At 56.2% G+C, this 26,701-nt stretch overlaps 2 protein-coding genes across 2 annotated transcripts in view; one reads left to right on the top strand and one right to left on the bottom strand.

The window, feature by feature from the left end:
* The first annotated feature begins 1,746 nt into the window (after window positions 1-1,746).
* Dpysl4 (dihydropyrimidinase like 4) lies at window positions 1,747-16,958 on the top strand. The gene is made up of 14 exons (XM_004625562.2): window positions 1,747-1,897; window positions 5,578-5,666; window positions 6,339-6,523; window positions 7,870-8,034; window positions 8,992-9,053; window positions 9,159-9,239; window positions 9,886-9,954; window positions 10,291-10,411; window positions 11,906-12,062; window positions 12,359-12,500; window positions 13,118-13,288; window positions 13,728-13,907; window positions 14,915-15,080; window positions 16,118-16,958. The coding sequence occupies exons 1-14, from the start codon at window positions 1,859-1,861 to the stop codon at window positions 16,207-16,209; spliced, it is 1,719 nt and encodes a 572-aa protein (XP_004625619.1). The 5' UTR covers window positions 1,747-1,858; the 3' UTR covers window positions 16,210-16,958.
* Window positions 16,959-18,623: 1,665 nt separating this feature from the next.
* Window positions 18,624-26,701, bottom strand: part of Stk32c (serine/threonine kinase 32C) — a 50,037-nt gene continuing 41,959 nt past the window's right edge. The window contains exons 10-11 of the mRNA XM_004625561.2: window positions 20,114-20,181; window positions 18,624-19,181 (exon numbers count right to left, since the gene is read on the bottom strand). Coding sequence (XP_004625618.1) covers window positions 19,037-19,181; window positions 20,114-20,181 — 213 coding nt within the window. The 3' untranslated portion in view covers window positions 18,624-19,036. The remainder of the gene's footprint in view (window positions 19,182-20,113; window positions 20,182-26,701) is intronic.

The following is a 26,701-nucleotide window of genomic DNA, read 5'->3' as shown; positions in this document are numbered from 1 at the left end:
CTGGCATGTGGTGCTGGGGATTGAACCGCGGTCCCTGTGCTTTGCTAAGCTTGTTCTAAGTAGGTGCTTTAGACCACTGAGCCATCTCACCAGCCCAAGAATTCAAATAACTTAGAAAAGGGGAATATTTGCTCGTGAGTAAAAACAGTTGTCAGTGTCCACTGTAGACCATTGGTGATGTCCCAGTGACTCGTTTTTCTGAACTTGAGTTCTGAATGCGCCGACAACACAAAGGCTGGGATCTGTCCTTCTAGGTCAGTCATTGTAGTTGTCATCTACAGTATGACAGGCAGTATAGCCGGGTGATTTCTGTAAAGCCAAGACCCTTTCTAGCTTGTCTCACCCCGAGTCTCCCACCTTGACATTCAGCAAGGTAGAGACTGCTCATGCTTGCTGATCCCCAGACCTTACTCGTGCTGCTGCTCATTCAATCAGGGCCGCCTTTCCCGGTGGGGATTCTTCCAAGGGCTCTGGAGAGTGATGGAGTTCCCACAGGCCGAAGCGTATCTAGCACTCGCTTCCTTTTCTTGCATGCGTGGATGGAGTTGGAGCCCATGCGTGCCCTGAGGGTGAGCGGCTGTGCTTCGCTGGGCAGCTGTGCTCCCAGGGCTAGACCAGGCAGTTCGTTCAGCACCTTCTGTATGAACAGCGTCAGCTCTAGTAGCCAGGCAAGGGGTGTGGCGGGAGGGGGCGGGGAGGGGGCGAGGCCGGGGAGGGTCCGGTCTTCGCCCCATGTGCAGATCCGCAGGGGTCTCCGGGCACCCAGACGCTCACTTGCTGGGTCCTGCCATGACTGCACCGCGGCCGCGCGGTCCCGCGAAGCCTCCAGCCTGGCCCAAGCTCAGTGGCGTCTTCCACTGCGTGGAGGATGCCTTCGAGAACAAGACACTGCCACTGGACGCCTGGGGCGGAGGCCCCCGAGACCCAAGGGTGGGCGAGCCCAACTTCGGGCTGCATGGCTTCTCGGAGACACTGGGAAAACCAGGCGGAGACTGGCCGGCGGTTGCGGCCAGTCGCCGAGGGCAGCTCGAGGGACCTCCGCAGGTGAGGCTGCAGGTCGAAGGCACAGGGAGCCATCTGCTCGGGCCTGAGCGCGTCCCGGGGTGTCTCCTAACCCTGCCTGGCGTCCCTAGACCCATCGCCGTCCGTCTGTGTGTCTGTCTCGCTACCCTTTCTAGTTCTGCTTGTGTCTCTCCACCTCGTCCTCTCCCTCCTGCTGCCAGCTTTGCGCAGCGGCCGGTGGAAGTGCCCCGCGGGAGGTCGCCAAGCCCGCTGCAGCTCTCAGGATACTGCCTAGCGCTCGCGCTCCAGCCTCGGCATTCCCCGAGGAACATGGCTTTGGCCTGAGACAACTTCCTTAACGGAGTCGGTTAAGGAACCGCGGAACCAGGGAAGCAAGAAAAGAATACAGTAGCTCCAGCTCCATATCCTGGTTGCTGCGGGTCATCACGGGGGAGGGCGCAGGCGGGCCTGACAGGACGTTATCTAACTACTCTCTTTTGCGGGATCCAAACTCCTCTGACGTCTTCAGAGACCAGTCTCATCCTCCCAGTCCCCACTCGGCACGCGCCGGCAGGGGTGCAAGAATCTGTCTAGTCTCAGCCTGGGGAGGGTGGAAGAGTTGAAAGAGGCGGGGCCTGAATGCAAATGAGAGTCGGGCGGGGCCTGAATGCAAATACGCTCCGGGGCGGGGCATGGGTGCAAATAAGCGGGGGCGGGGCCGAGAGTCAGGCCCGCCCGCTCGCTGGCACTCCAGCTCTTCGCGCCCCACGCACACGCCGGGTTCCCGGTGTGTCCCCGCCCGCTCGCCCGCTCCAGCGTCGCCCCCATCTGTCCCCGGGCCTGCCCGCGAAGCAGAATGTCCTTTCAGGGCAAGAAGAGCATCCCCCGGATCACGGTGAGCCTACGCCCCCTGCGCACCGCCTGGAGTGGCCTTGACTCCCGGCGGAGCCTCGGGCGCCTGTCTGGGGGTCACGGCCCCGGGCAAGCCAGGTCCCAATCCCCGCGCCGGCCCTTTCTGTCGGTTCCTTCACGCTGCCGGCGACCGAGAGAGCTCGTGAGCCCGCCCTGGACCCGGTGCGCAGCGGCCTGCAGGCCCTCCCGGGTGGGCCTGGAGCCGCGAGCGCCTCCTTCCCGAGGCTCAGGTGCCTTTGCTCCTGCCCGGCTTGGCGGGTCTGGAGCTCTGGGCTGGGGCGGCGGGCGGCCGCGGCCTTTGTTGACCGCCGGGGCCCGGGGCGCCAGATGCCTTCCCCTTCCTGGCGCAGCCCTCAGGCCGCCCGCCCCTTGGACACGCCGCTTGGGCGCCGCGAGCTCTTTGTCCGAGACAAAGCGATTTAGCCCTGGCCTGTAGACCAGGAGCCCCTGGTTGGCCCCGAAGCCCTCCCCAAAGCCGGGTTGCGAGACTCCAAGGGAGCCGAGCACTCACTGTGCACTGAACAGCACCCCAGGAGCCTGAGCCTTCAAGACCCCGGCTGATAACTCAGCCCCCACTCACCCCCACGCACCGTGTTCAGGAGGTGGGACTAGCCACCCAACCCTACCAAGAAACAAAGCTTCCCCACTGAGGACCGGGTGGGAGGCGAGGGACAGAGGGGAGGTGCGTGCTGGACCGTGGTGGGGAGCTTGAGGGGTCTCAGGCCCAACTGGGGCTCTGCAGGACTGGGGGTCCTGGTCAGGCACAACCCCCACCGCTAAGTCTTTGGGGGCTTCGGTCCTTCTTGTGAAACTCAAAGAGGAAAGTGCCCCTTCCCTACCCGAACAGAAGGGCCACCTGTCTCAGGACTGAACACTGGTCTTTTGAGGAAAGTGTGGCAGCCCGCTGACACAGGGGCGGGGTGGCAGAAGAGCCCTCGGGTGGGCAACGCAGTGGTGTCCTTGAGGAGGATGGCCAGATTACCACAACTTTCACCCCACCCTGATGGGGCCTCTCAGAAGAGCATCCACCACAGCCCAGTACCTTCTCTCCGGGTTCCAAATTGAGGGAAGACCCCAGAATCCAAGTTCTGGCGCCTCAAAACTGGGCACTGAGCAGAAACCCTAGACCACAAGTGTCTTCTAGTCTCAAGCTTTCCTCCTTCCGGCTGGATTTTCTTAGAGTTTGCTGAGAATGATCTGGAAGTGGTCCAGGGAAGATGGATGGGGCATGGCCAGAGGCAGAAGCCTGGTCTGAACCCTGCCAGCTGGAGTCCTGATGACTCTGATGGGCACAGGACAGGGCTGGGGCTCAGTGAGGGTGGGCAGTGGGCACCTACAGGACTTCGGGAGGGCAAGGACTCCAGCTGGGAACCAGCAGTGAGGTGGAGCAGGGTCAGCAAACTCCAAAATGGGCCAGGTGATATTTATAGATTTGTGGGCCCCAGTGTATCCGTCACACCTGTTTAGTCCTGGTTCAGACATTCATGGGCATGACTGTGTTCCACTGATACTTCAGCTGTAGACGCTGGTCTGACTTCCATAAAATGTTTACAAGTCATGACATATTTGATTTTTTTTTTCCCCAACCAATATGAAGCACCCACTCAGGAGGCAGAGGCAGGAGGATCATGTTTGAGGAGAGCCTGGTCAACTTAGCAAGGCCTCCATCTCAAAATAATGTCATTTAAAAAGGGCTGGGGAATAGTGCTCATGCTAAAAGAGTTCTGAGTTTGATCCTAGTACTACAAAACAAAACAACAATAGCAATAGCAACAACAACAGAACCGTCTGTGGCTCTAGGTTGTCTAAACAAGATAGAAGGCTGAATTGGGCCTGAAGCATGGCTTGCCAACCCTTTTGTGAGCCACTTGATAGTGTTAACTTCTAGTCCAAGCAGAGGTCAATTTTTAAAAGTGAACGATGTAATGAGCCTTCAGCCTCTCAGCCTTGTAGAATAGTATGTATTACCTTCTCAGTTTCATGCTCTAGACCTCAGACTCTCGAGAAGAGCTGGAGTGAGGGCTGGAGCCCTGGCCCTTGTGTGTGTGGGGGGAGGGGGATTTGTGGGAACCCTGGGCAAGGTGTGAGATGACGAAAGGGAAAGGCCCGCAGATGTTGTCACTTCCATAATTCCATGCCCTGTTCTTCTGCTCCTTCCTGTTTCTGCGCTTCTCCTCTGAGGTAACACGTCACCTCAGGACTATGTGCAATCCAGGTAGTAATGCCCACTTTCTATCTAACTCTTCCTTCCTGGCCATTTGGTAGAATTCTTCGAAGTGGGTTTATGGTCTCCAAGCATTAGAATCTGTCTAATGCTACTGAGGTTCATCTACAGAGAGCTGGCCTTGCTCAATTTCACTTTGTTCACCTACTTGGGGTCCTTCTAGTATCCCAAGAACCTGCAGTCACCCCAATTTCTTCCTTGCCCTTCACCCCTATGCCCTATCCATCAGCAAGTCCTGCCCACCTCACTCCCAGTCCCTGCCCAAGTCCATTTCTCTTCACCTACCCCTATACCACTGACCCGGGCTTCTCATCTCACCTGGGCAATCTCAGGAATTACCTAGGCAGCAACCTTGTTTCCCTAGTTCAACATTACAGTCTACTTTTTACCCAACAGTTGAGATGATCTCTTTATAACACCAAACAGAGCACAACCAGAATCTTCTCATGGTCCCCAGTGTCAGCTCAGTGCCTCCCTGACTGTTGTACATGTCACCCTGTCCAGCTCTGGGTCTCTGTATCTTCTCATAAGTTTCCAGCCCCCAGTCTCTTCAGGGGTCTTATATCAACTCAAGGTCTTTTTCTGTCCTAGGGCCTTTGCATAGGTCGCTTCCTGGCCTAGGAAACACACTGTTCTACCCTGCACCTCCTATACCATTACGGGCTTGCAGTATCCTGGTGGAATAGAAGCAACCCCCCAATCTCTCTCTCTCTCTCTCTCTCTCTCTCTCTCTCTCTCTCTCTCACACACACACACACACACACACACACACACACACACACACGGTCTCCAGGCTCCAGATACAACCCCTCAGAAAGGCCCTGCAAGATCTCTGAGGCAGCCTTACTGTCTCCCTTGCTTCATCACGTCACCCTCTTTGTACTCCTTGCATTTGTCACCATAAGATGATCATATGCACATGTTTTATTGCTCCCGCCTGCCTCCCCCCACTGCGATGCAGCCTTCCAGTGTGGGGCTGAGTCTACCGGAGCACTGTTGCTCTACCTTGCAGCTCCTGTACCGATTTAAGCCTGCATCTTCTGGTTGACCAGAAGCCTAGTTGTACAAGCCTCTCCTCCTCAATGCAGGCAGATGCAGGGCCTCTGAGAATGTGAGACTGTTAAAATAGAACCACTACATTTTCACCAGCCCTGGCTTTGCCCTGGGGTCCCTCGGTTTCCTGTGCCTGCTGCAGTAAGGCCAGCTAGCTTGAGCAATTGGCTTCCAGGCTGTGTGGGATCATGCAGGGTCGCCTCCACATGGCAGCTGCTTCTGTGCACCCCATTTTGAGGAACACTAAGGAAAACAGGTGCAGGCATTCAAGTTCGTTTTTATGTCTATTATTGTGCCCAGATGTTTCAATCCTAATTCCAGCAGAGCAACACTGAGGATGTGAGTTACTCAGTGTGCAGAAAGTGTCCACTTTTTGTTTCCACTAGAGCGACCGCCTTCTGATCAAAGGTGGGAAGATCGTAAATGATGACCAGTCCTTTTACGCTGATTTGTATGTGGAAGATGGTTTGATTAAGTAAGTTTCCCCTGAAAATGTCTTCATAGATCATATATGTGCATGTCAATTTCATGGTACCCATGTAATGGGTAATGGGTACTATTACCATGGTAATGGGTACCATGGTACCAAGTGTGAACCCATGCAGTTCACATTTGAGGGAAAGGCATAAAAATGCTTCCTTTTCCAAACTCCACTCCCTGGAAACAGTGAGGTGGGAGCCCCCCATGATTCATCCTGTGGCTTGGAGGATGAAAGTCTTGCTAGTTCATTATGAATTCCCTGGAAACAGAACAATGGCTTTTATATTTCTTCACGTTATTACAGCACTTAGTAAGACACCAAGCTCACAGTAGGTGCTTACTCAGTACTCATTGCCTGTCTGCTCCTCTGCTGTAACTGTCAAGGGGCTCCAACCTTAGTCGGTAGGTTAACAAGTAGAAACTCTATGGAAAACCAGAAGGGAAATAACAGTTGTGTAGATTGAGCCTTTCGTGTTGCCGGTCTTGAGCCACGCAGTGGGAGATTTTACTCTCTGGCCTCTAGCGGAACTGGGCATGCAAGTGTCCCCTTTCCTCAAGGGCAGGAGCCCAGATGCACAATTGTCATGGCTGCCGTGTGGCACAGGAGCTATGTGTGATCGGATCTGGGCTGTCCATATACAGAGGAATCTCTTCCCCTTGTTTTCAGACAGATTGGAGAAAACCTCATCGTCCCTGGGGGCATCAAAACCATTGATGCTCATGGCCTGATGGTCCTGCCTGGAGGGGTTGATGTCCACACAAGGCTGCAGATGCCTGTCCTGGGCATGACCCCCGCTGATGACTTCTGTCAGGGAACCAAGGCTGCCCTGGCGGGAGGGACCACCATGATATGTGAGTTCTGGGCCCCACACCCCAGGAGAATCCCCTGGCTGCTTGTGTGGTGCAGCAGGTGTTACATTATGGAATTTTTTGCAGGTTTTTTTTTTTTCTTGTATCTCAGTCTCAGAAACCCTCAAGTGCCATTTTGTTATCCTTCTCATCCTGGGTCATCATTCTGGCCAGCTCGAGAATCCTCCTGGGATTTCTGTGTAGCAAATGGATGTGCATCTGTTATTACTTCCTGGGAAGCTAGAAGTAGGCCAGGAACTATGATAGAAAACCCAAGTGCCTTGGAAGAGGAGCAGGGTTGACTGGAAGTGCAGAAATTTTCTGCCCATGTTAAGAACAGTTAAAGATGGAGGCTGTGGTTTTTAGAAAAAAAAAAAAAAAAAAAAAAGAATTCCATGCCAACCAGACTTGCCATTTCCTTTGAGCTATATGTGGCAGGCTGGAGTCTGTCCTGACAGGCTTTGGCTCCCAGATGTTCATCCAAGCCCCCTTAAGATCAGCAAAGCAGCCCTGTGCATGAGGTGAGTTCACGGGCCTCTGGGCACTTGCAGGAGCCGGGGTGAGGCCCCAGAGCGCAGCCTATTCCCTCACAGCGGCCTTGAATTTCACTGGTGCAGCAGCCCCGAGCACAGGTGACTCAGCAGAGGTCCGAGGAGCCTCGCTGTGGACTGGCACCCTGTGTTCCCCGTGCGACAGCGGGTCTCTCACCCAGCCTGCATCACTTGTCTGGCCTTTCCTTACAAGATCAAGAGGCTTACAGGAGCTAAGTCCCCCAGCTCTTCCTGTTCCTAGGAGGGGCACAGGATGAAGTGGAGCCTGCTCCCCAAGGCTGGGTACCTCTCCCCTTCTCACCGCCCTACTCTGAGCCCTCTCCTGGTCCGTCCAAGGAGAGCCCAAGGAGTAGTGTTTGGACTTGCACATTGTTGGTAACAGTGACAGCTGTGTACCACGGAAGGATGGCACCCTTTAGGTATGGAGCCCACAAGGCTCACAGGAAGCCAGCCCAGTGCTGGCTGTGGTCTGCAGACAGCGAGCTGCTTCACTTGGCCCTGGGGGCCTTGCCTGTACTAGAGGTGGGCAGAGCCCTGGCTGCCGCCAACACTCAGGATGCACCAGATCCTTTGGGAGCAAGGTGGTCTGAACTTGGGCTCCTTTCTCACTCACTTGCCTACCCAGAGGGAGGCCGGGGATGTGGGATGGAGGATGCTGGAGGGCTGGGTTTCCCTGCAGCACTGTCCTCAGATCTGTTTTCTGATCTCCTGGGAACATGAAACCGTATCTTCCTTGGAGGGAGTGGTGGGACCCAGCTAGCAGGTGGGGAGCCCGGCTGACCCTGCTGCCCCCCGTAGTGGACCACGTGTTCCCCGACACGGGTGTGAGCCTGTTGGCAGCGTATGAGCAGTGGCGGGAGAAAGCAGACAGCATGGCCTGTTGTGACTATTCCCTGCACGTGGACATCCCCCGCTGGCATGAGAGCATCAAGGAGGAGCTGGAGGCCCTCGTCAAGGACAAGGGTGAGCAGCAGCTCCTGTGGGTTTGACTACAAGGTGGTGGGAGGTTAGGCTTCCCTGTCTGCATATTGGGTGTGGGGCAGTTCTTACCCTGACCCCTGTATCCTTGTGGACTCTACTGACCTGGCCTCAAGAGCTGGTATCCAGGAATAGAGTTGAAGAAAAATCACTTAAAGTCAATTCTGCTTTCTAAGACTTTAGACAAGGTCATCTCTCTCACTCCAAGACCCAAAGAAGGAGGAGTTTCACAAAGGCCATCTTCTTGGGGTCTCTGGGTCCCAAAGAGTGACAGTCCTCCAACAGTGGCCTTTGGAACTCAGGACCTTTCACTTCCTTGGCCTGTTGATTTTGGGTCCTCATTCTAGGGCGCAACTCTGCCACTGTGCTGCTCTTAACCAGACCCAGGAGGCTGCAGCATAGGGTCTCTAAGCAGAGGTAAAAGCCAGGCATCTACAGAGCCCCCTTTTTCCTCCCTAGGTAGTGCTGGGCATGGGCTATCCATCCTGTGTTCACTAGATGAACGGCATGTCCTGTGAGCATGGGTCAGAAACTGGAGCATGACAGAGCAGGACTCTGTGGCCCTGTGGGCAGGTGACACACTAGATGCCCACATGCGTCTCCCCTAGTGTACCTGGCTGGGCTGTATTCCTTGCAGAGAGCCGCTGGAGCTCAGACAGCAAGCTGTCACCACACTGCCTAGCATGGGTGGAAGTCCTGTAGACAGGTGTGAGGGGTTCTCACCTGCCTCTGCCACTGGGTAGGCAGTGGTTCCTGAAGCTAGTGTATAAGAGCATGCAGGTGTGGCCTACGCCATCCACGTGTGCCAGCGTATGTACAGGTGTGGGTGCTGAGGGATATGTCTGCAGGGTGGCCATGCCCGTTGGCACAGCCCCTCGCTCCGGACACCTCTGGAGAGTGGGGAACAGCAGTGGATTGTCTGACCTCCTGTCTCTCCTCCAGGTGTGAATTCCTTCCTGGTCTTCATGGCATACAAGGACAGGTGCCAGTGTACTGATGGCCAGGTGAGGGCAGGTACAGGGACAAGGGAACAAGCAGTGGTGTTTTAGGCCCCCTCCGGACCAGATGTGGTCCTACCGACATGGGCCCCTGTCCACTTCTCTTCCCAGATGTATGAGATCTTCAGTATCATCCGGGACCTGGGAGCCCTGGCCCAGGTGCACGCAGAGAATGGGGACATCGTGGAGGAGGTGCTTCAGGGACAAGGCTGCCTGGAGGGGTGGGCTCTGGGTGGGCGGGGGTGAGAGTGAACTGGATAATACTCAGTGGGAGCACTCAGTCTCATATGCTTGAGCGAGCGAGTATTATGTGTGTTGCTGTACAGAGCTTCTTGCCCAGGATCAAAAGTCAAAGGGACTAAGGGGTCCTGGGGGTCTTTGAAGCCACGATACAGATTTTTCCATGATCACCACACTTCTTGTCACAATGCCCCGGATACATCATTGCTGAGGGCCCAGGACAGGGAACTTCCCAGCACCCCGGTTTGGCCCTGGGGAGGCCCCCGTGAGCCAGGACTTCTCCCCAGAGCTGACGCCTCATTTCCCTTCTCACCGTGAGACTGAGGCTGGGTTAGCCTCTGTGTTCTTCAGATTCCTTCCAGGTAGCCCTGGGGCTGTGGGATGGGACAGCATGATCCACTGGCCAGCAGGGTCCCCTCCAGCTGGAGCATCCAAGGCACCCCTTGCTCCATGAGTCTGCTGTGCTTGGGCAGTGTTGGGGGTGGGCCCTGGTGGCCTGGGACTCCACTCCAAAGTGGGACCTGCCAGCCACAGGCTTCACATCCTGGGTTCTGGCACCCTTTGGGGCTAGAGCAGGACATCTTGTTGGTTTATTTAGGAGCAGAAGCGATTGCTGGAGCGAGGCATTACTGGCCCTGAGGGTCATGTGCTCAGCCACCCTGAGGAGGTAAGTCTGTTCTGTCCCACGGCACCAGGACACGCATGCCCCTGGGGCAGAATTCACCTGCAGACTGGCATCACTACTTGGCGCTGGGCTCAGCTGCATCCCGATTTTGTGATCTGGGGAAGGCTGTACTCATACCACCTTCACCGGTGGATCATGTGCCAGCACTGTCCCCTGCTGTCCCCTGCTGTCCCCTGCTGAGCACACATTACCTGTGACCGCTTTTTATCCTGAGGTTTTTACCGAGGCCTCATTAAGCCTAGAATAATCTCATGGGTGATCTGGCCAACCCCGGGCCCTCCTGTCGCTTGGGTGCTCACTGCCCTCACCCATCCCCAGGTAGAGGCTGAGGCTGTGTACCGAGCTGTCACCATCGCCAAGCAGGCCAACTGCCCACTGTACGTCACCAAGGTTATGAGCAAGGGTGCAGCTGACGTGGTTGCCCAAGCCAAGCGCAGGGGTGAGTGCCCAGCCTCCTCCCTGCATGCGGAATTGAGGGCACAGTCTCAGCCTCCTGGGAGTCCGGCTGGCTGGTTCAGGGGCTCTCAGGTGGTGAGGACAGACCTGAGAGCAGAAAGTGCAGCCCAAGGGAGACACAGGAACCCTGAGTCTCTAGGAGGGGTGGGGGCTGGACCTGGTCTCCAGCCTTATGGGAGCAGCAGCTTCCAATCAGGGAGCCCTGAAGAAAACCAAAGGGCCTGTTCCTGTTGTCCATGGGAGCGAGGGGCAGAATTATGCTGAGCTTGTGCGTGCGTCTAAGAGCGGTTTCTAGTTCCCCAGGAAGCCCCCACAATAAGAGCTGGTATGTACCAGCAAGAGCTGGGGTGCTCCCTGCCTGCAGAGCCCAGGCCCAGCTGGGGGCAGCACATACAGCCGGCAGGGGAGCACCCACAGCTTGCGGCAGGGGCTGGATGGCGAAGATCCCAACAGAGACCCCTGAGGGGGTCCAGCAGTCCATATCACCGATAAGAGCCCAGGGTTGGGGCTGAGGACCAGAGGTGGCATCTCCAAGAAGGACCCAGAACATGGCATTTCATTTCTCCATCTCCTGAGTCTCATACAAAGAACTCATTTCCTGGATCTGCCCTGAGGCTCTTGGTGGGCCGAGGAGTGGGTGTGGCACACACCTGGACCTGTTCTCTGCATGGAGGACTGAAACAGAAACTTTTTTTAAAAAATGGACCTTTTTTTTTTATTTTTTTTAATTTTAGGGAAGGGTCTACAAGGTGTACAGGGTCTCACTGGGTAGATCAGACTCGTAGTGATTCTCCTGTTTACAGCTTCCCAAGAGCTGGGATTAAAGGGGCGTGCCACCATACCCAGTCTCAATTGCCATCTCAGAGTACCCCGGGGGGGCAGGGCCAGCATGACAGGCCTCAGGGATCGAACCCCGAGCCCCTGTGCCTGCTTGCAGGCACTTTAATCCTCTGAGCTATTTTGGTCAGCCCAGAAACTCTTAATGAGCTAGAGGATCCATGAGGTCACCAGGCCCAGGGTAAGCAGGTCTGCAGAGGCTAGCCTAGGAGCCTCCCATGTGTTCCCCAAGGTGGCCCTGCAGCAGGGCTGGCTCTGCCGGGCACCCCCACTCCACACTGAACTTGGCATTTCTTTCCTGGTCACTGCAGAAGCTACCTCAGCCTGGAGCCAGAGCCCCTGATGGCAGCCCTGGCCAGGGGACATGAACAGGCTGTGGGGGGCTGGGTGCGCATCGCTTCTCACTCAGCCCACTGGCCGGCTGAGGTCAGCTGGGCTCACAGTGAAGACTCGTTGCTAGCCACTACAGACCCCTGCCCCAAGGGAGCCCTAGGGCTGATATGTGGCCTCATGGCCAGGTCCGCAGAAGAGAGACAAGGAAAGCAACAGGCCATGGGGACTGTGAGCAGGGGCAGCACTCTGGTCTTCGGAGGTGCACGGGCTGGCCAGGGGCGCTTGTCACGAGCGTTGCTCCCCACAGGAGTGGTCGTGCTTGGGGAGCCCATCACTGCCAGCCTGGGCGCTGATGGCTCATGCTACTGGAGCAAGAACTGGGCCAAGGCAGCAGCCTTTGTCACCTCGCCCCCCATCAACCCGGACCCCACCACCGCGGACCACCTTACCTCCCTGCTGTCCAGGTGAGCAGGGTCCTACTGAAGCCAGGTCAGCGTGTGGCTCCACACCTGCCCACTGCAGTGCCTCTTTCATATGAGCCCAGGGGCCCAGCAAAGTGGCAGACCAGGGGCGGGGCGCGGAGTCCTTTGGTTCCGGCTGGGGCTTGGCGCGCGGCAGCTGTCACCCCGCCCTTGGCCCCCAGCAGCCTGCCCATGCCGCCTCCTCTTCTGTATCAGAGCACTCAGGTAGCCATGTGGCTGTGCTGCCTGCTCAGGAGGGCCAGGTCCCCTGGGCTGCTCTGACCCAGGCTTGTTCCCAGTGGGGACCTCCAGGTGACAGGCAGCGCCCACTGCACCTTCACCACTGCCCAGAAGGCCGTTGGTAAAGACAACTTCACGCTGATCCCCGAGGGCACCAATGGCGTTGAGGAGCGTATGTCTGTAGTCTGGGAGAAATGCGTGGTGAGTCCAGGCCTGGCGCTGTCTGCAGCGTTCTGAGGGGGCCCCTGACAGCCAGAAACACTCTTGACCTAGAGGTTGGCCCCATCCCACCCTGTTCTGCAGGGCCTGGAGACAGCTGACTGTTAATGAGGCAGCCATTAACCCTCTACCCTCCCTGCAGATTCTAACATCATGTACATGTATCAAAACATCACCTTGTACCCCGTCAATATGTATAGTATGTATCAACTAAAAATTAATGCATTTTTAAAAAACCTGCATTGACACACTCAGGGAAGAGCAGGTCCCTTGCCTTCTGTCACCCTGCTTTGTGTCCTGCCCCTTCTCTGACACTCCCCTCACCCACGGCTGCCCCTCAGGGAGACCTGGGTCCTCAGGGAGCACTGACGTTATTATCAAAGCCTCACCATTTTTCTACAACGTGAGTCCAGCAACGAGCCCTCATCCTGGGACTGTCACACCAGCAGGCTTGCCTGCGACAGCACAGCGGTGCCCTGGCCTGGGCTGAGCTAGGTTGTGTGGAGTTGCCAGCTGGCCCTAGTTGCCTGGGGCACCATGGTGACAGTCACAGGAGACCAGACCAAGTTGTCCCCTCAGCTGGCCCTCTTGATTCTCAGGCCTCCGGGAAAATGGACGAGAATGAATTTGTTGCGGTAACCAGTACAAACGCTGCCAAAATCTTCAATTTTTACCCAAGGAAGGGGCGAGTAGCTGTGGGCTCTGATGCAGACCTGGTTATCTGGAACCCCAGGGCCACCAAGATCATCTCTGCCAAGACCCACAATGTGGTAAGAAAGCCCATGCCCTCTCAGGCTGGGACCCAAGGCACTTTCCCGGTGGAGGTCGGGGCACGGAGCCTGCCGCCCCCTAACATGACTCAGAGGCCCGGCCGGCCCATCTGCCTGCTTCTCTGAGAGGTGTGTGCTGGGGTTCGCCCCCCATCATACAGAGGTAGATACTATGCAGAGGGGCTGCGCCTGCCGGGCAGGGCGTGGGCACCCATGCTGGTTGCTGCCCCAGCTCCTTCATCCCTGTAAGAATCACGACTCAGAACTGCTTAGTGGTCGAGGGCTGTTGCTGCTTCTCGGTACCTGCCGGGGTGCCTCAGCTGCATCCTGCTGCTGCTCCTGCAGCAGCCCACACAGGCCCCCTTCACCCCTGGAAATGCTCTGGTGGCTGAATGGGGCAGGGCTGAAGGACACCAGACCCACAGGCCTCTCTCTCCAGAATGTGGAGTACAACATTTTTGAAGGAGTCGAGTGCCGAGGAGCCCCTACAGTGGTCATCAGCCAAGGCAGAGTCGTGCTGGAGGATGGAAACTTGTGCGCCATCCCTGGGTCTGGCCGCTTCATTCCTCGGAAGACATTCCCAGATTTTGTCTACAAGAGGATAAAGGCCCGCAACAGAGTAAGGGTTGGGCCTGCGGGGTTCTTGTGGGTGGGTGTGTGGCCCTTGGTCCAGGTGCAGGGAGCCCTGTAGTGTGAGGTTTGCTCCTGGCCAGCCTGGTGCCGGACCCCAGAGTGATGCCCACTGCTTGCCCAGGGCCCATTGGCTGCAGGTAGGGCAGAGCCTGCTGCAAGGAAGAGGCCCAGGAGGTGTCTGTGGCCAGAGAGCGCCTGTGTCCCCCGGCCAGCTGCCAACTGTCTCCCCGCCACCCCACCAGTCCATGTTCATCTGGGTCTAGTACGTGTCTGCCTCAGCCACTGGTGCATCTCATGTACCACACACACACGCACACACAGGCACACAGGCACACACACAGACACACACAGGACAGTGTGGCTGTCACTTACACATAGGTACACAGTATCCCAGCTCTGCTTCAGGTGTTCCAGGGGACTGTGAAACTTGGGGAACGTGCGGGCACTCAGCACGGGCAGGGGTGGTCTCCTGGGAGGGGCTTGCACTGTTTTCTTCCATCCTAGGAGAGTGGCATCCCCACTAACTTGCCAAGACACAGCTGTCAAGGCTGTCAGAGGCCACAGAGCCACCAGCCCAGACCTGTCCCAGGGCTTGGGGGCGAGGCGCTCAGGGCAAAGCACTGCCCAGGCACACACCGCTCCCATCTCCCTTGCTCCCCGAGGGGTGGGGCGGCCAGGGGCTCCTGGGAAAGGCTTTGCTCCTGCTGCTGAGGCTGCACTGCATGTGTCCATGAGCGCAAAGCTGCAGAGAGGTGTGTACACGAGTGTGTAGGTCTAAAGGGATGTGTGCACAGGTGTGGCAGGTGTGTGTATGGAGAGGGGGTGCTTTGCGGAGGGAGGCCTGTGTGTCTAGGCCTCAGGGCTGCTGCCACTGGAGCGGAGCCTGGAATTCCTGAGCTGGGTGCACTTGGGGTACAGACCCTTCTGGCAGGGGCACTGCCCCCCAGCTACCGGTGGCTCAGTCCCCTCACACACAGCCCTCTTGGCCCACAGCTGGCAGAGATCCATGGCGTGCCCCGCGGCCTCTACGATGGGCCGGTCCATGAGGTAATGGTGCCTGCCAAGCCGGGGAGTGGCACCCAGGCCCGTGCATCCTGCCCAGGCAAGATCTCAGTGCCACCTGTGCGCAACCTGCACCAGTCTGGGTTCAGCCTGTCCGGTGAGTTGACCTGAAGCACAGAGTGAGAGGCCCGCTGCCTCAGGTCCAGAGAGCCGTTTAGGAGTACGAGGCCTCCGGCACCAGGGCCCAGTGTATGCCTGGGTGTTACTGAGTTTGCTGAAGGCTGCACGGCTGCCCACAACTGCGCCCACCCATGGCAGCTACCAGGATGGGAGATGGGGAGTCCCCAACATGCTGATGAGGGGCCTTGTGAGGAGCAAAGAAATGTAAGCCCAAGCAGGGGAGGCCCCTGCCTGCCTGAAGCTGCCCTGATGTGTTCCCCACTTTGAACCAACACACTGGGTATGCAGGCTATCACTGATCCCAGGGGGGCTCACTGTAGGAGCCCAGCACTCCCAGTCAGCCAGGCTGAGCCACCTTGAGGCCCCAGGAGGGGGTCCAGGCTGTCCACTGAAATGCCTGGGAGGGCACAGGCTCCCACAGGTGCTGATGGCCGGAAGGCAGCCTCTGGGTAGGTCCCCTGCTGTGCCTCCTGCAGGCCGTGAGCTGAGGAGCAGCCAGAAGCCTGCAGGACCTGGGTTCTCCCTGCAAACTGAAGCTAGACCTCTCCCTCTCTTTCCCCACCTATGGGTGGGGGCCACCCTAGCCTGATGCTCTCATCCTCCTGCTTGGGACAGTGCTGGTGATCCCTGGTCACCTGCTTGGGATGCAGGACCAGGGCAGGCTCCTCCCAATCCATGCTTGTCTTGTGGCTGGAGGGAGCCTTCTCCTATCACATGGACCTGAGAAAGAGATGAGGCAGGAAGGCTTCCTGGAATCCCCACAGATCTGAGGGAGTCACCACGTACTTTCATGTGGCCCTAGGGCCTCAAACACGGGCTAGCCTGCCCGGCCACAAGGTCTACCAGCCACAGCCTTAGGGAGCCAAGGCAGTCTTCAGATACACCCTGTGGGAGGGGCAGAGGCTCTGTAGCCCTCACTTTCTGGAGCCCTGCTTGCCTCCCCCTCTTGGGTCACAGGGAACCTACACACTCTGCTTCATTCTCCTTACCACACCCCACTTCCCTTTTCTTCAGGGTCTCAGGCAGACGATCACATCGCCAGACGAACTGCTCAGAAGATCATGGCGCCCCCTGGTGGACGTTCAAACATCACTTCTCTTTCCTAGACTTCTAGGACTCGGGGTCCAGCACAGTGGTGCTGTCCCCTACCTGGCGGGTGGTGTGAAGACCACTCACCTCAGTTAGCTCTTTCCTTTGTAGAAATTACTTTCAAAGGTGCTCTGTCTTGCCTTTCCCTTCCCCATAGCTCTCCTTTTGGGGTCCCAGGTCCCATTATGAGGAGCCCCCTCAAGAGGGCTGAATTTGGGGAGATTTCACTGCCAGGGTGAGGAGGATAGACATGGCATTTGAAGGTCAGGGGGTCCCCAGCCTGGGTGCTAGGTGTCCTAATGCCCACGCAGCCTCAGAATAAAGCCCCCCCCCCCAGGGTACAGGAGTGGCTGGCTGGGGCTCTGAGCCTGTGAGCCCATGACGGGCTGGGTCCGGGCTTGTTTGCTGCCTCCTCCCCATTAGGAATCACTGCCTAAGCACACCTGCCTGCACGACAGCACTGAGGTACAGCCGTCCCTCGGGGCCTGTTACCTCGTCCCCCTGCCATGGGGAAAAGCAGGCAAGCGGAGCTTCCAGCCTCACAGAGCTGCTTTCACTTCAGGGATCCACCGGGAACTGAGCATAGGGCAGCTCCCTCCTGAGCAGGGACTGGTGTGTACACACTTCCAGGGACCAAACCTGAGCTTCCGTGGGGTCCATCTCCAGGGAAGTCTCGAGATCCTTTAGCCAAGATGCTCTCCTTTTATTATAAAGTACGCATTTCCATAGGTTTATTAGCATAGCAGTTTTGTACCGTGCAGAAACTAGCCAGCGAGCTATGCATGTTGCCACCCCAGACGGTGGGCCCTGTCTCAGCCCAGTGTGGGTCAGGTCGATTAAAGATGTCTGGGTCAGGAGCCATGTGTGCGCACTGTGCTGGCCTCCTTGCCTCACACAACCCCGTGAGCAGCTGCTGTGCCGACCTCGGTGCCCTTGGCCACTGCTTGACCTAGCCGCACGGTCACTGAAGGGCTGCCGTGCAGCTCCGCCCGTGTGGAGCTGGGGGAAGGCTGGTCCTGAGTGGTGGGAGGCGCTGCAGGATGCAGGCTGTGACACACAGCCAGAGAGGATCCCCACGCCCAGTCTGACCGGCTAGCTGCAAGCTACTCCAGGAAGCTCAGCGGCAAGGCGCATGGGAGCCTGAGCGCAGCGGAGGTGCAGAGGCCAGCCCAGGCCGTTGCCTCTCACACGATGCACAGCAGCCCAAAGCCCTGGAGTTCAGAGTGTCCTGCCTGGCCTCAGCCTCTTTGTCGCAAAGATGGTGGGGAGCTCCTTGCCCCAGCCCCCCTTGAAAGTACCGACGGCCACACTGTAAAGCACTGGTCTTGGCAGCTCCCAAGAAGGGCTTCCTGGGTCCAGCTACCTCTCTCCTGGGTGCCCTTTCATCTAGATGTACTTGGTCCATGAGGCCTTGGAACCAGAGTCCATCTGAGCTGGTACCCACCGGGGCAGGGTCTCCCACCCTCTCTCCTTATTGAGAGAGGGCAATTAAGGGGCCTGATGACACCCCATCCCTGCCAGCATCACGGAAAGGAGCATGGGTCCTGAAACATGCTCCGCATTATGAACCCATACGAGACCCTGCACGCTCCTGTCCAGAGCACAGCCCCCCGTGGGGCCTCACGGAGCCCAGTCCCCTGGCGGAGGCCATGCTGCCCTCCCAGTGGTGAGCTGGGTGTCACATCCCTCCTTGCGCGTACTCCACATTGAGCTGCCGAGGCGCGGGGCTTGCTGCAACAATCAGCTCCCACGGGCAGCCGCCTGCTCTTCCCAAAGCACAGCCAGTTCCTCCTCCGGGGGTCTATGAACAGGCTGGCCCTCTGTCATTTCATAGCCCCATCAGGTGGGCAGGAAGTGGCCCCTGGGGGTGGCTAGCTCCACAGATACAGGTGTGGTGTGGCCACTGTCCTGGAAGAGCCACAGACATGGCACACCGATTCCCACAAGGAGTCCCGGGCAAGCCCGCCTGCTGACCACAGAACCACAGAACCACAGGGCAGCAGTGACAGGCTTGCGGGTCACTGCTCTGCAGCTGTGCCGGGCCAACACTGTGTGAGACACTCCTGGAGGCTCCTGGGCCTTACGTCACCTCCACCTCACCCCACCTCCACGCCACCATCAGCAGCCCCGTGGGCCCAGGGTACAGAGGCCGGGGCAGTCCTTCCCATCACAGTCTTGGGGCTTGGTGGGGCTTTGTCCAGCAAAGGCTGTCCCGCAGCGCCCCCTTCTGCTGCCCAAGTCTGGGCAGACCTTGTGAAACTGCATGCGCTGAGCCTCCTCACCACACCACAGGCAGAGAACACACAGACCACTGGACAGAGCAGTTCTCATAGTGTAATTGTCAGAGGTGAAAACTATACAGAAACACAGCAGAAACTGCCGCAACGATGTGTAGCTAGAAAAGTCCTTTGTCTTCCCGCCCGTCCCACCCCCAACCCCTGCCTCAGATGTACAAGAGCAGAGCACAACTGGGCTGCGCTCCGTCCTGTCCACAAGCTTTGGCAGGGCCTGGCAGCAAGGCTATGTGCTATGTACAGCCGCGTCCATGGGGCACAGAGAGCTCCTGTGCCAGTGCTGCCCCCGGGCTCCTGTGACCTGCCAGCGGGTGGTCAGAGGGCAGGCTATGGCATCCCTTCCTCCACACTGCAAGTAACTGGGGCCCAGGTGGCACTGGCCAGCATGGTCCACCTGCCACCCTCCACAGCTCCTGCCAGTCTGGCCACACCCTAGCCTCAAAGGCAGGGTCCTGGGCAGACCCTTGGCCCTGATGCCTCCTCCCTTTGGCAGATCTGAGTCTCCAAAGCAGCCTGAGAGTCAACTACCCATGGGTACCACACAGGTGGCCTAGCTGCTCCCACCTGAGGGGCAGATGGAGCCACACATGGGCAAAGCCATGCCCTCCGTCTCGCTGTCCGCCACAGGCTCGGCTGCATCACCAGTCTCGGCAGCTGTAAGAGGCTCGTTAGTGAGGTCCTGGCTCCTCTTCAGCCTGGGGGAACAAAGGTGCCTATGTAGCCCACCTGGTGCAGTTGTGGCCACACCGCTGTCCAGGAGCTGCTCTTGGAGAGACTCATCTAAGGACTCTGGGCTGGGTCTGTCAGGGACTTGGTAGGAGGCACCCACATGCGGGCCAACATTAGGCCTCTCCCTGGGTAGAAGCCCTACTCTGGGCTGTTCAGGGCATGACAGGAAGCCCGAGGGGGGACATGGGGCCGGGGGTAGTGAGGATCCTGGGGCTATTTCCTGGCCCAGGAGCAGCTGGCTGGGGAATCGCAGTTCACACCCTGCTGAATGCTGAAGGGAGGCCTAGCTTAGTGCCATTCTAGGGATCAGACAGGCTGGAACAAGGCTTTTCCAAGAGCTAGACAAGGCGGTTCTTGACCCAGCTCTGACCCCCAGCATGCTCCTCAAGCAGCCCCTACACCACCCTGTGCATTCTTCCGACCTAGCACAGAGCATCCTCCTCCAGGAAGTGTTTCTCTATCCCTGTGGGCACAGGGGCCACCCCCTTTTCCTTCCAGTTCCACTGCGTCGTGCTTCCTCCTCCTCTCAGGCAGAGGTTACCAGAGGTCTGGGGCCATCTCACCTCATCAGCCATTTGTGCCCTTCCTGTCCCACCTATAGAGACACTAGGAAAGGCTTGTGGAGTGAATGAGCAACCGAGTTGCAGGAGCTGGTGTGACTCTCGTGGGCCACCCTGAGCTGAGCAATCTGCCAGTGTCTGCCCCGGAGATTCCAGCCACTACCCAGGCAGGCCCCTCAGGAGCCTGTACAGGATGCCATAGATGCTGGGGTTTCTGGGCTTTGCTGGCCAAGAAAATCTTGGCCTAATTTCCCCCTCTGTTCCCATCAACTCCCCCATCACTCCACCCCCACCACACACACACACACACACACACACACACACACACACTCACTCACTTTTCTCTGTTAAAAATCACAAAGTCCTGCTGGATGGCGTCGAGGCAGTCCTGGAGGTAATCATTCTCCTGTGGACAGAAAAGCACAAGGATGAGCTACGCAGCACGTGGCCCAGATGCCACCAGGGACAGGCTGCTGATGGAGCACCGCTGTCCGTGCCAGCGTTCAGATGCTTGTCCCCACCTGCACTTCCTGCAGCTCAAGCGTGGACCACACTGAGGACTGCTCAGTTCTGAGAGCAGCAGGTCTGTCAGAGAAGGCTGGACTTACAGCCTCACAGAGTTCTGGCCAAGACCCTACAGGGAAGCTGTCCTCTGAAGCTCGGGAGGGGACGTGACACAGGAGATCGCTGAACCCTGGCTTCCCTGTACTAAGCAGCAGATAGCCCCTGGACCTTGCTAGAGAAGAGCAGATTCGGCCCTGCAGAATGCAGGTTACAACCATAACAGGGACCCTGAAAGGCACCCTCACCCCTCAGGATCTCCCTGTGCTTCCCAGCCTTGCTCAGAACAATAGCTGGGTCTCATGGCAGGTGGGACAGCTGCGAAGAGCTGCAGGACCTGGGTAACACACACCACTCGGGCAGCCAGTCCACCAGTGGCCCTTGAGGCTGCAGATGCGGAGAAGAGGCCAGGCAGGGGCGTCTACTGACTTTCTCCCATGACTTGGAATTAACTTCCTGGCGAGGACCCCTGAAGCAGGTCAGGATATGCTACCAGACAGCTCTTGGGAACTCGGAAGAAATAACAGCTGGTGGAGACCGCAGAGCATCCATGAAAGAGTGCCGAGAAGGGATAAAAAACCTCAGAGCGGATCGGTGGCTCAAGATGAAAGATCCAGGGAGCTACCTGGTGACCAGGTTCTCCTGAAGGGCCCCGGGGTGTACCTCTCAGTCAGGTAATAAGGAATGATCTGAGTGGGGGCGTTAGGATAGGAGCACTGTTATGGAACTGAGCCCCCTGTCATCCAGGTGTGGCCATGACGGCATGCAAGAAACTCGAGCCAGGAGGCCGAATTTAACCTGCCAGAAAATGTGGGCAAAATTGCACTAGCGGCCAGTGAGGTATGCGCAGGATCTGTGATGACACGCAATAAAGCCTGGCTCCTGAGGGTCCGAGGGAAGCACGAATGTCTCACACAGACCCAAGGGGCATAAGTGAAGGCACCTTGTTCAGAAGCCAGCACCTGCCTGCTTTCCACCCTGAGCCCATCTTCACATCGAGAACCCACAAATGGAAGGGGTGGCAGCTCCCATGGTGAGGAGGGCCCAGGTCCTCCGCGGTAAATGCACCCAGCAGGGATGCCCACCCTCCCCGGGTTCAAGGGCCATTTCCTCCCAGGGGCAGCTCCCACCGTGCTCGGCACAGAGTCTGCGATAATAACTGACTCAAATCCAGCTGTCAACCCGCCAACTGCTATCTTCCATAGCCTCTGAAGGGGCAGGATCCAGGTGACACACTTAGCGCCTGGCTGAGCTCTCAGGGTAGCTTCTGCAGCTGTGGGTGACAGCTACAATAATGGTGCGAGGGGAGGGGAGACGCTGGTCAAAGGTAAGGTTTCAGCTGTTCCACTGAATAAGTTCAGGAGACCTAACATAAAGCATGGTGGCAAGCGTGACAGTGCTGCGGTGCACACCTGAACTCTGCTGAAAGGACAGACCTTTAAGTCTTCTCACCGTAGAGTCTACACACACACACATATCATTACACACCGGCAATAATACAGAAGTGATGATAGCGCATTCGTGGTGATGATGATTTCATAATGTATACTTACTGTAAAGCCCCAAATTATTCACCTTAACTATTCACAATTTGCATATTTCAGTGATACCTCAGTAAAGCTGCCATAGCAACTACTATAATTGAAACTTCCGGGGCTGGTGAGATGGCTCAGTGGTCTAAGGCACCTACTTAGAACAAGCTTGGCAAAGCATCAGGGACTGCGGTTCAATCGCCCAGCACCACATGCCAGCCAGCCCCGCCCCCTGGTGGGCTGAGCTGGCCACACACACACACACACACACACAAATAAAATTAAAAAAAAAAAGAAACTTCCCCAACCCCAACAATCCAGCCTAGACAATGAATGAAAAACATTATTACCCAGACTGACCTTTCAATGTGGAAGGTATGGGGTGATCCCATAAATTTCCTCTTTGATTCCTAAGTCCAGTCCTTCAAGAACCCCGGGGATGATGACAGGCAAGGGTGGGCGAAGCTACATTTAACCTAGTGGTAGCCCCAGTACGGCTCCTGAGCCAAGGGTAGACACTACCGGAGCAGACCTGCAGGGTCTTTGGCAAGTGGCCACTGTGTGACAAAGGCATTCTTCCCCATACCTGTCACTAAGGTGTGCAGAAACAGTCTGCACTCACTGGGGAAGGACAAGAGTAAACTTCCAAGATCTACTCTATTCTCTGTCACAGTCTAGTCAGACCATCTAACATCCGCTGCCATCCTCTCTACAGATTATGCTAATTCTATATGATGAGAAGAACTGGAAAGTCCTCAGAGTGCCCTTGTAAATCGGATGCTCAAGAGTGCAGAAAAAAAAATATGGCAAAGCTCCAGAGTACGTGGCAGGTTCCTTCAGGGTTTGGAAGCAGCTAATCGTTCCTTATGCCTGAACAATGCCCTTCAAGTGTGGAGGACCACCTGAGCAGCTCTCCTTGAAAGAAGAGCGACTGTCTCCATTTTGGCTGAGCCTGACCCTATTTCCTCGTATTGATTGTACAGAGCTGGCTAGGACTTCTGTTTAGGCTTCAATTGGCCTTAAGCAATGCATATTGGTCTAGCTGAGGTGCTGGTGATAGTCTTTGAAGGTGGCATGTGTGTTTCCCTGGTAATCTACACCTGCTGCTCTTTAATGTGAGCCCAGTCGAGACAGGATGGTAGAGCTAATGCTCCGCGCCACCAGCTGGGATCGAGACCCGAGACAGAGGCTATGACTTCCTGGGGCTTGAAAGACGACATCTAAGCTGAAGCACCAGACTCCCCAAAACATTAGATACTATCTCTATAGCATAAAGCAGATTACTTTCTCTGCATATCCTCTCTGTACATGACAGAGGTAAATGTAGGTCATCTACCTAGCTCAGCTCAGAGTCACCTACCTCCCACAGTTCTCGGTCATTCCTCCTCAAGCCACTCCTCCACTGAATAAAACTGGGTGAGGCCCTGGGTCAGCCTCTTGGTTCCGGAAAGCCATCTTCATGGCTAGACTTAGAGCCCCTCGACTCCCCAGTGGTTGAAAATATAATTTAGTGTCTTTATTTTCACCATGGGTTGCATTGTATGTAGTAGATTGGAATCAACTTGATGGGATTCTAAGAATGTAACTTTGGGATTACAAATATTGGCTTCTTGGACCAAGACAAGGATCTGGAAGTGACTCCTACATTCAAGTACTCTCCTCGTCTCCTGATATTGCTAAGTTCTTCATGCTGCCTGGTAGAAACATGAACCCAAGTAAGAGCAGCGGTTATTCTTCATGTCCCTTCCAGTGGCTCTGTCCCCCGTCTCAGGAGTCTCCTCACACAGTGCATGCAGGGGTGCAGGGTAATATCTGGATGAAGGCCCGAGAGGCACTCTCTGCAGGGCTCCAGAGCTGCCTGTGTGCACCTCTCTATTCCCATGCTACTGTCTGCTCCCCAGCACTATGGCCTGCCGCTGTGGCTGGCCTGAAGGGACTCACCATCCTGGCAGGGACACTGACCGTAGTCATCAAGAAGAGGTGGTATTCAGGTAAGTCACCTGGCTGCATCTTAGTAGTCCTGACCCCATTTTGGCAGAGAGGTGTACCAGCTCTGGTCTGAGAGGGCGATGTAGACCGGAGGGTCATACCATTCAGGATGGGGGTGTATGCCATGGCCTGAGGCAGAACTCAGGCAGCAAGGTGCTGAGATTGACAGAGGTGTGATGTGAGGTCGGGGAGGAACCAGGATGGCACCGGGGGACACAGATAGTGAGGATCAGGACCCGTGGCAGGAACGTTGTCTCCCTCTGAACCTTCCACACATAAACTTTTCCTAGGAAAAAAGTCCCCAAAGAGGAGCAGCTCCAAACATATCTAGAAAAAGTGGCACTGGATGGCTCATGAGGTAGGCTGTCAGAAGCAAAGAGCAGTACGGCGGGACTGCTTTCCAGCAACAAAGCCTTCTTCTCTTCAGTGGCTCGAGGTGCTGTCCACAGAACTATTCTGTGGTGTCTGTCTCTCCCTGGTCCTGCTGGCTTCTTTCTGAGCCCCACACCCATCTGTGACTCCTCTTCAGTGACATGCTATGGGCTGGTAGAGCCCTTTTGCCAACACACACACACACACACACACACACACACACACACACACAGCTACACAGACACAGAAACGTGGGTTCCAATGGGCCCTTTGAGTGGCTGTGGGTACAGAGGTAGGGACTGTGCGCTCCCTTGCTGACCTGGGCTGAAGCCATTCTCCACAGGCTCCGCCTGACATTCAGGGCTCACCGGCCTCTCTGCCCCTTGTGACTGCTCCATGTAATTTCTGAGGAACTCACGTGCACACAAATCCTCACGTCCCAGCAGGCCTCGATGAAGCCTCTATAAACACTGAGATGAAGCACTAGACCTCAGGTGTCACCCATGGTAGCAAAGAGCACAAGAAAAGGAGGCCAGGGCTTCAGCCCCTAACCTTGTCACCAAGAGATTTGTCAGAAGCTCAGACACAATTCCCAAACCTCTCAGAATTCACTGGGAACACAAAAGACCCAGAACAGTTGGTTGATCTCGAAAGGGGGCTAAGAGGAGTCACAGTGCCTAATTTCAATACTTCCTACAAAGCAATAGTAATCAAGACAGTGTGCACTGGCATCGCGGACAGGACAGATAAGTCAATGGAAGAGAACTGTGAGTCCATAAATAAGCCCTTCTATTTATAGTCTATTGATTTAAGAAAAAATGGTGCCAAGCAATTGAATGAAGAAAGAAAAGCCTTTTTAACAAATGTTGCTGGCAGGATGGCATAGCCATGTACAAGAGAGCAAAATTAGACCTTTACCTGATACCATCCATAAAAGTCAACTCAAAATGGACCCCAGGTATAAATGGATCCCAGGTATAAATGGATCCCAGGTATAAATGGATCCCAGGTATAAATGGATCCCAGGTATAAATGGATCCCAGGTTTAGCAAACACTACATGCTCAGAGGAAATCAAAAGTAGAAATCCTCGTGACCTTAGGTTCGGAGATGGTGCTTAAACGACAGCAAAGCAATAAAAGAAGCAGCTGCGCTGAACAGCCCCACAACCAAAGGCTTTCCTGCTGACCCATGACCTCATCAAGAAGAGACGGCCTGGAAAATGGAGGAAAGCGCCTGTAAATCATCTCACAAGGCTCTTGTAGCCAGAGCGTATCAACAGTAACACTTACAAGGCAACAAAAAGATGAAGAAGGACTTTGTGGCTCTGGCTCCGCCACTAAACAATTTAGAAGTTGCCACTCCCACTCTTACACCTAAAGGAAAGGTGAAAAGACTGCCAGGCAACCTTTTCATGGACACAGCAGAGGGCAGAGGGCAGAGGGCAAGGACGACCATGGCCCAAATCCCGAGAGAAAGCACATGAGTCCCAGCTGCAGTCAGCCTTCCTAGAAAAGCCACCGGAGTCAGGAACGCAGCATACCTGCGCAGCAGCAGAGGCTGCCACAGGCTGCGCCCACTACTGCTGGGGCCACACCTGCAGGGCGCAGCCTGTGTGGTCCCCCTCCTGGAGTCTTCCCAGGCGGTAACAGGGACACAGCCCCACACACCACGACCTGGGAAGCAGGAAAAAGTAGCCGCTGCAAAACACCCGTCTCCTCCTCCACAAATGAGACATTTGTTCTCCAGAGGGAAACACTTGTTTGACTGGGAGAAAGGAATTCTTCTCACAACAAACTCCTCAGGCTTTCTGGTCTCACCTAGGGGAGGGAGAAAAACCTGAAAGACATCTGTCAGGGGCGTGGGCCTCCCGGGGCTGCGGTGCACGCGCCAGCTACAGCATCCTTCCTGGCGCCCCAGGGCCCGGTGTAAGGACAGGCCACAGCCAAGGAGCTGAGCAAGCCTCTCTGACAAGAATTCAGAAGCCTGAAGGCAGCACAGGAGACAGAAACAAGGACATTAAAGGGATGCGAAGGCCCTGCCCCTGGTGGCTCCAGCAGCCAACGGACAGGCCGATTCCGGCCAGAGCGCAGGCCCTCAGGCTAAACGCCCACCTGCCCGGGCTCCTGCTCTCCACTTCATCAGCTCCAGATTTCGGCACAGATTCCAAGATGCTACAACACCAGGAAGAAAAAAAAAATCTAAAAACATAAAACATGCACTACAGTCACACTGAGATACGGCACAGATGTAATTACCAGGGAAGAGATTTTAAACAGTATTTTTAAACAAATACTGAGGACTCCAACAGAAAAATAAACAAGTGCAGAAGTGGGCAGGCCTTTCAGCAAGGGGCCAGGACTGCTGGAAATAAAAGGTACCGCCATGAGCATAAACAGCGCCTCTGACAGGCTCATCGGGCACTAGGGCGGGCCAGGGAAAGCAGCGCCTCTGACAGGCTCATCGGGCACTA

This window comes from Octodon degus, unplaced genomic scaffold, assembly GCF_000260255.1.
Source record: "Octodon degus isolate 3935 unplaced genomic scaffold, OctDeg1.0 scaffold00010, whole genome shotgun sequence".
Taxonomy (NCBI): Eukaryota; Metazoa; Chordata; class Mammalia; order Rodentia; family Octodontidae; genus Octodon; species Octodon degus.
This window is presented reverse-complemented; position numbering and strand designations above follow the sequence as displayed.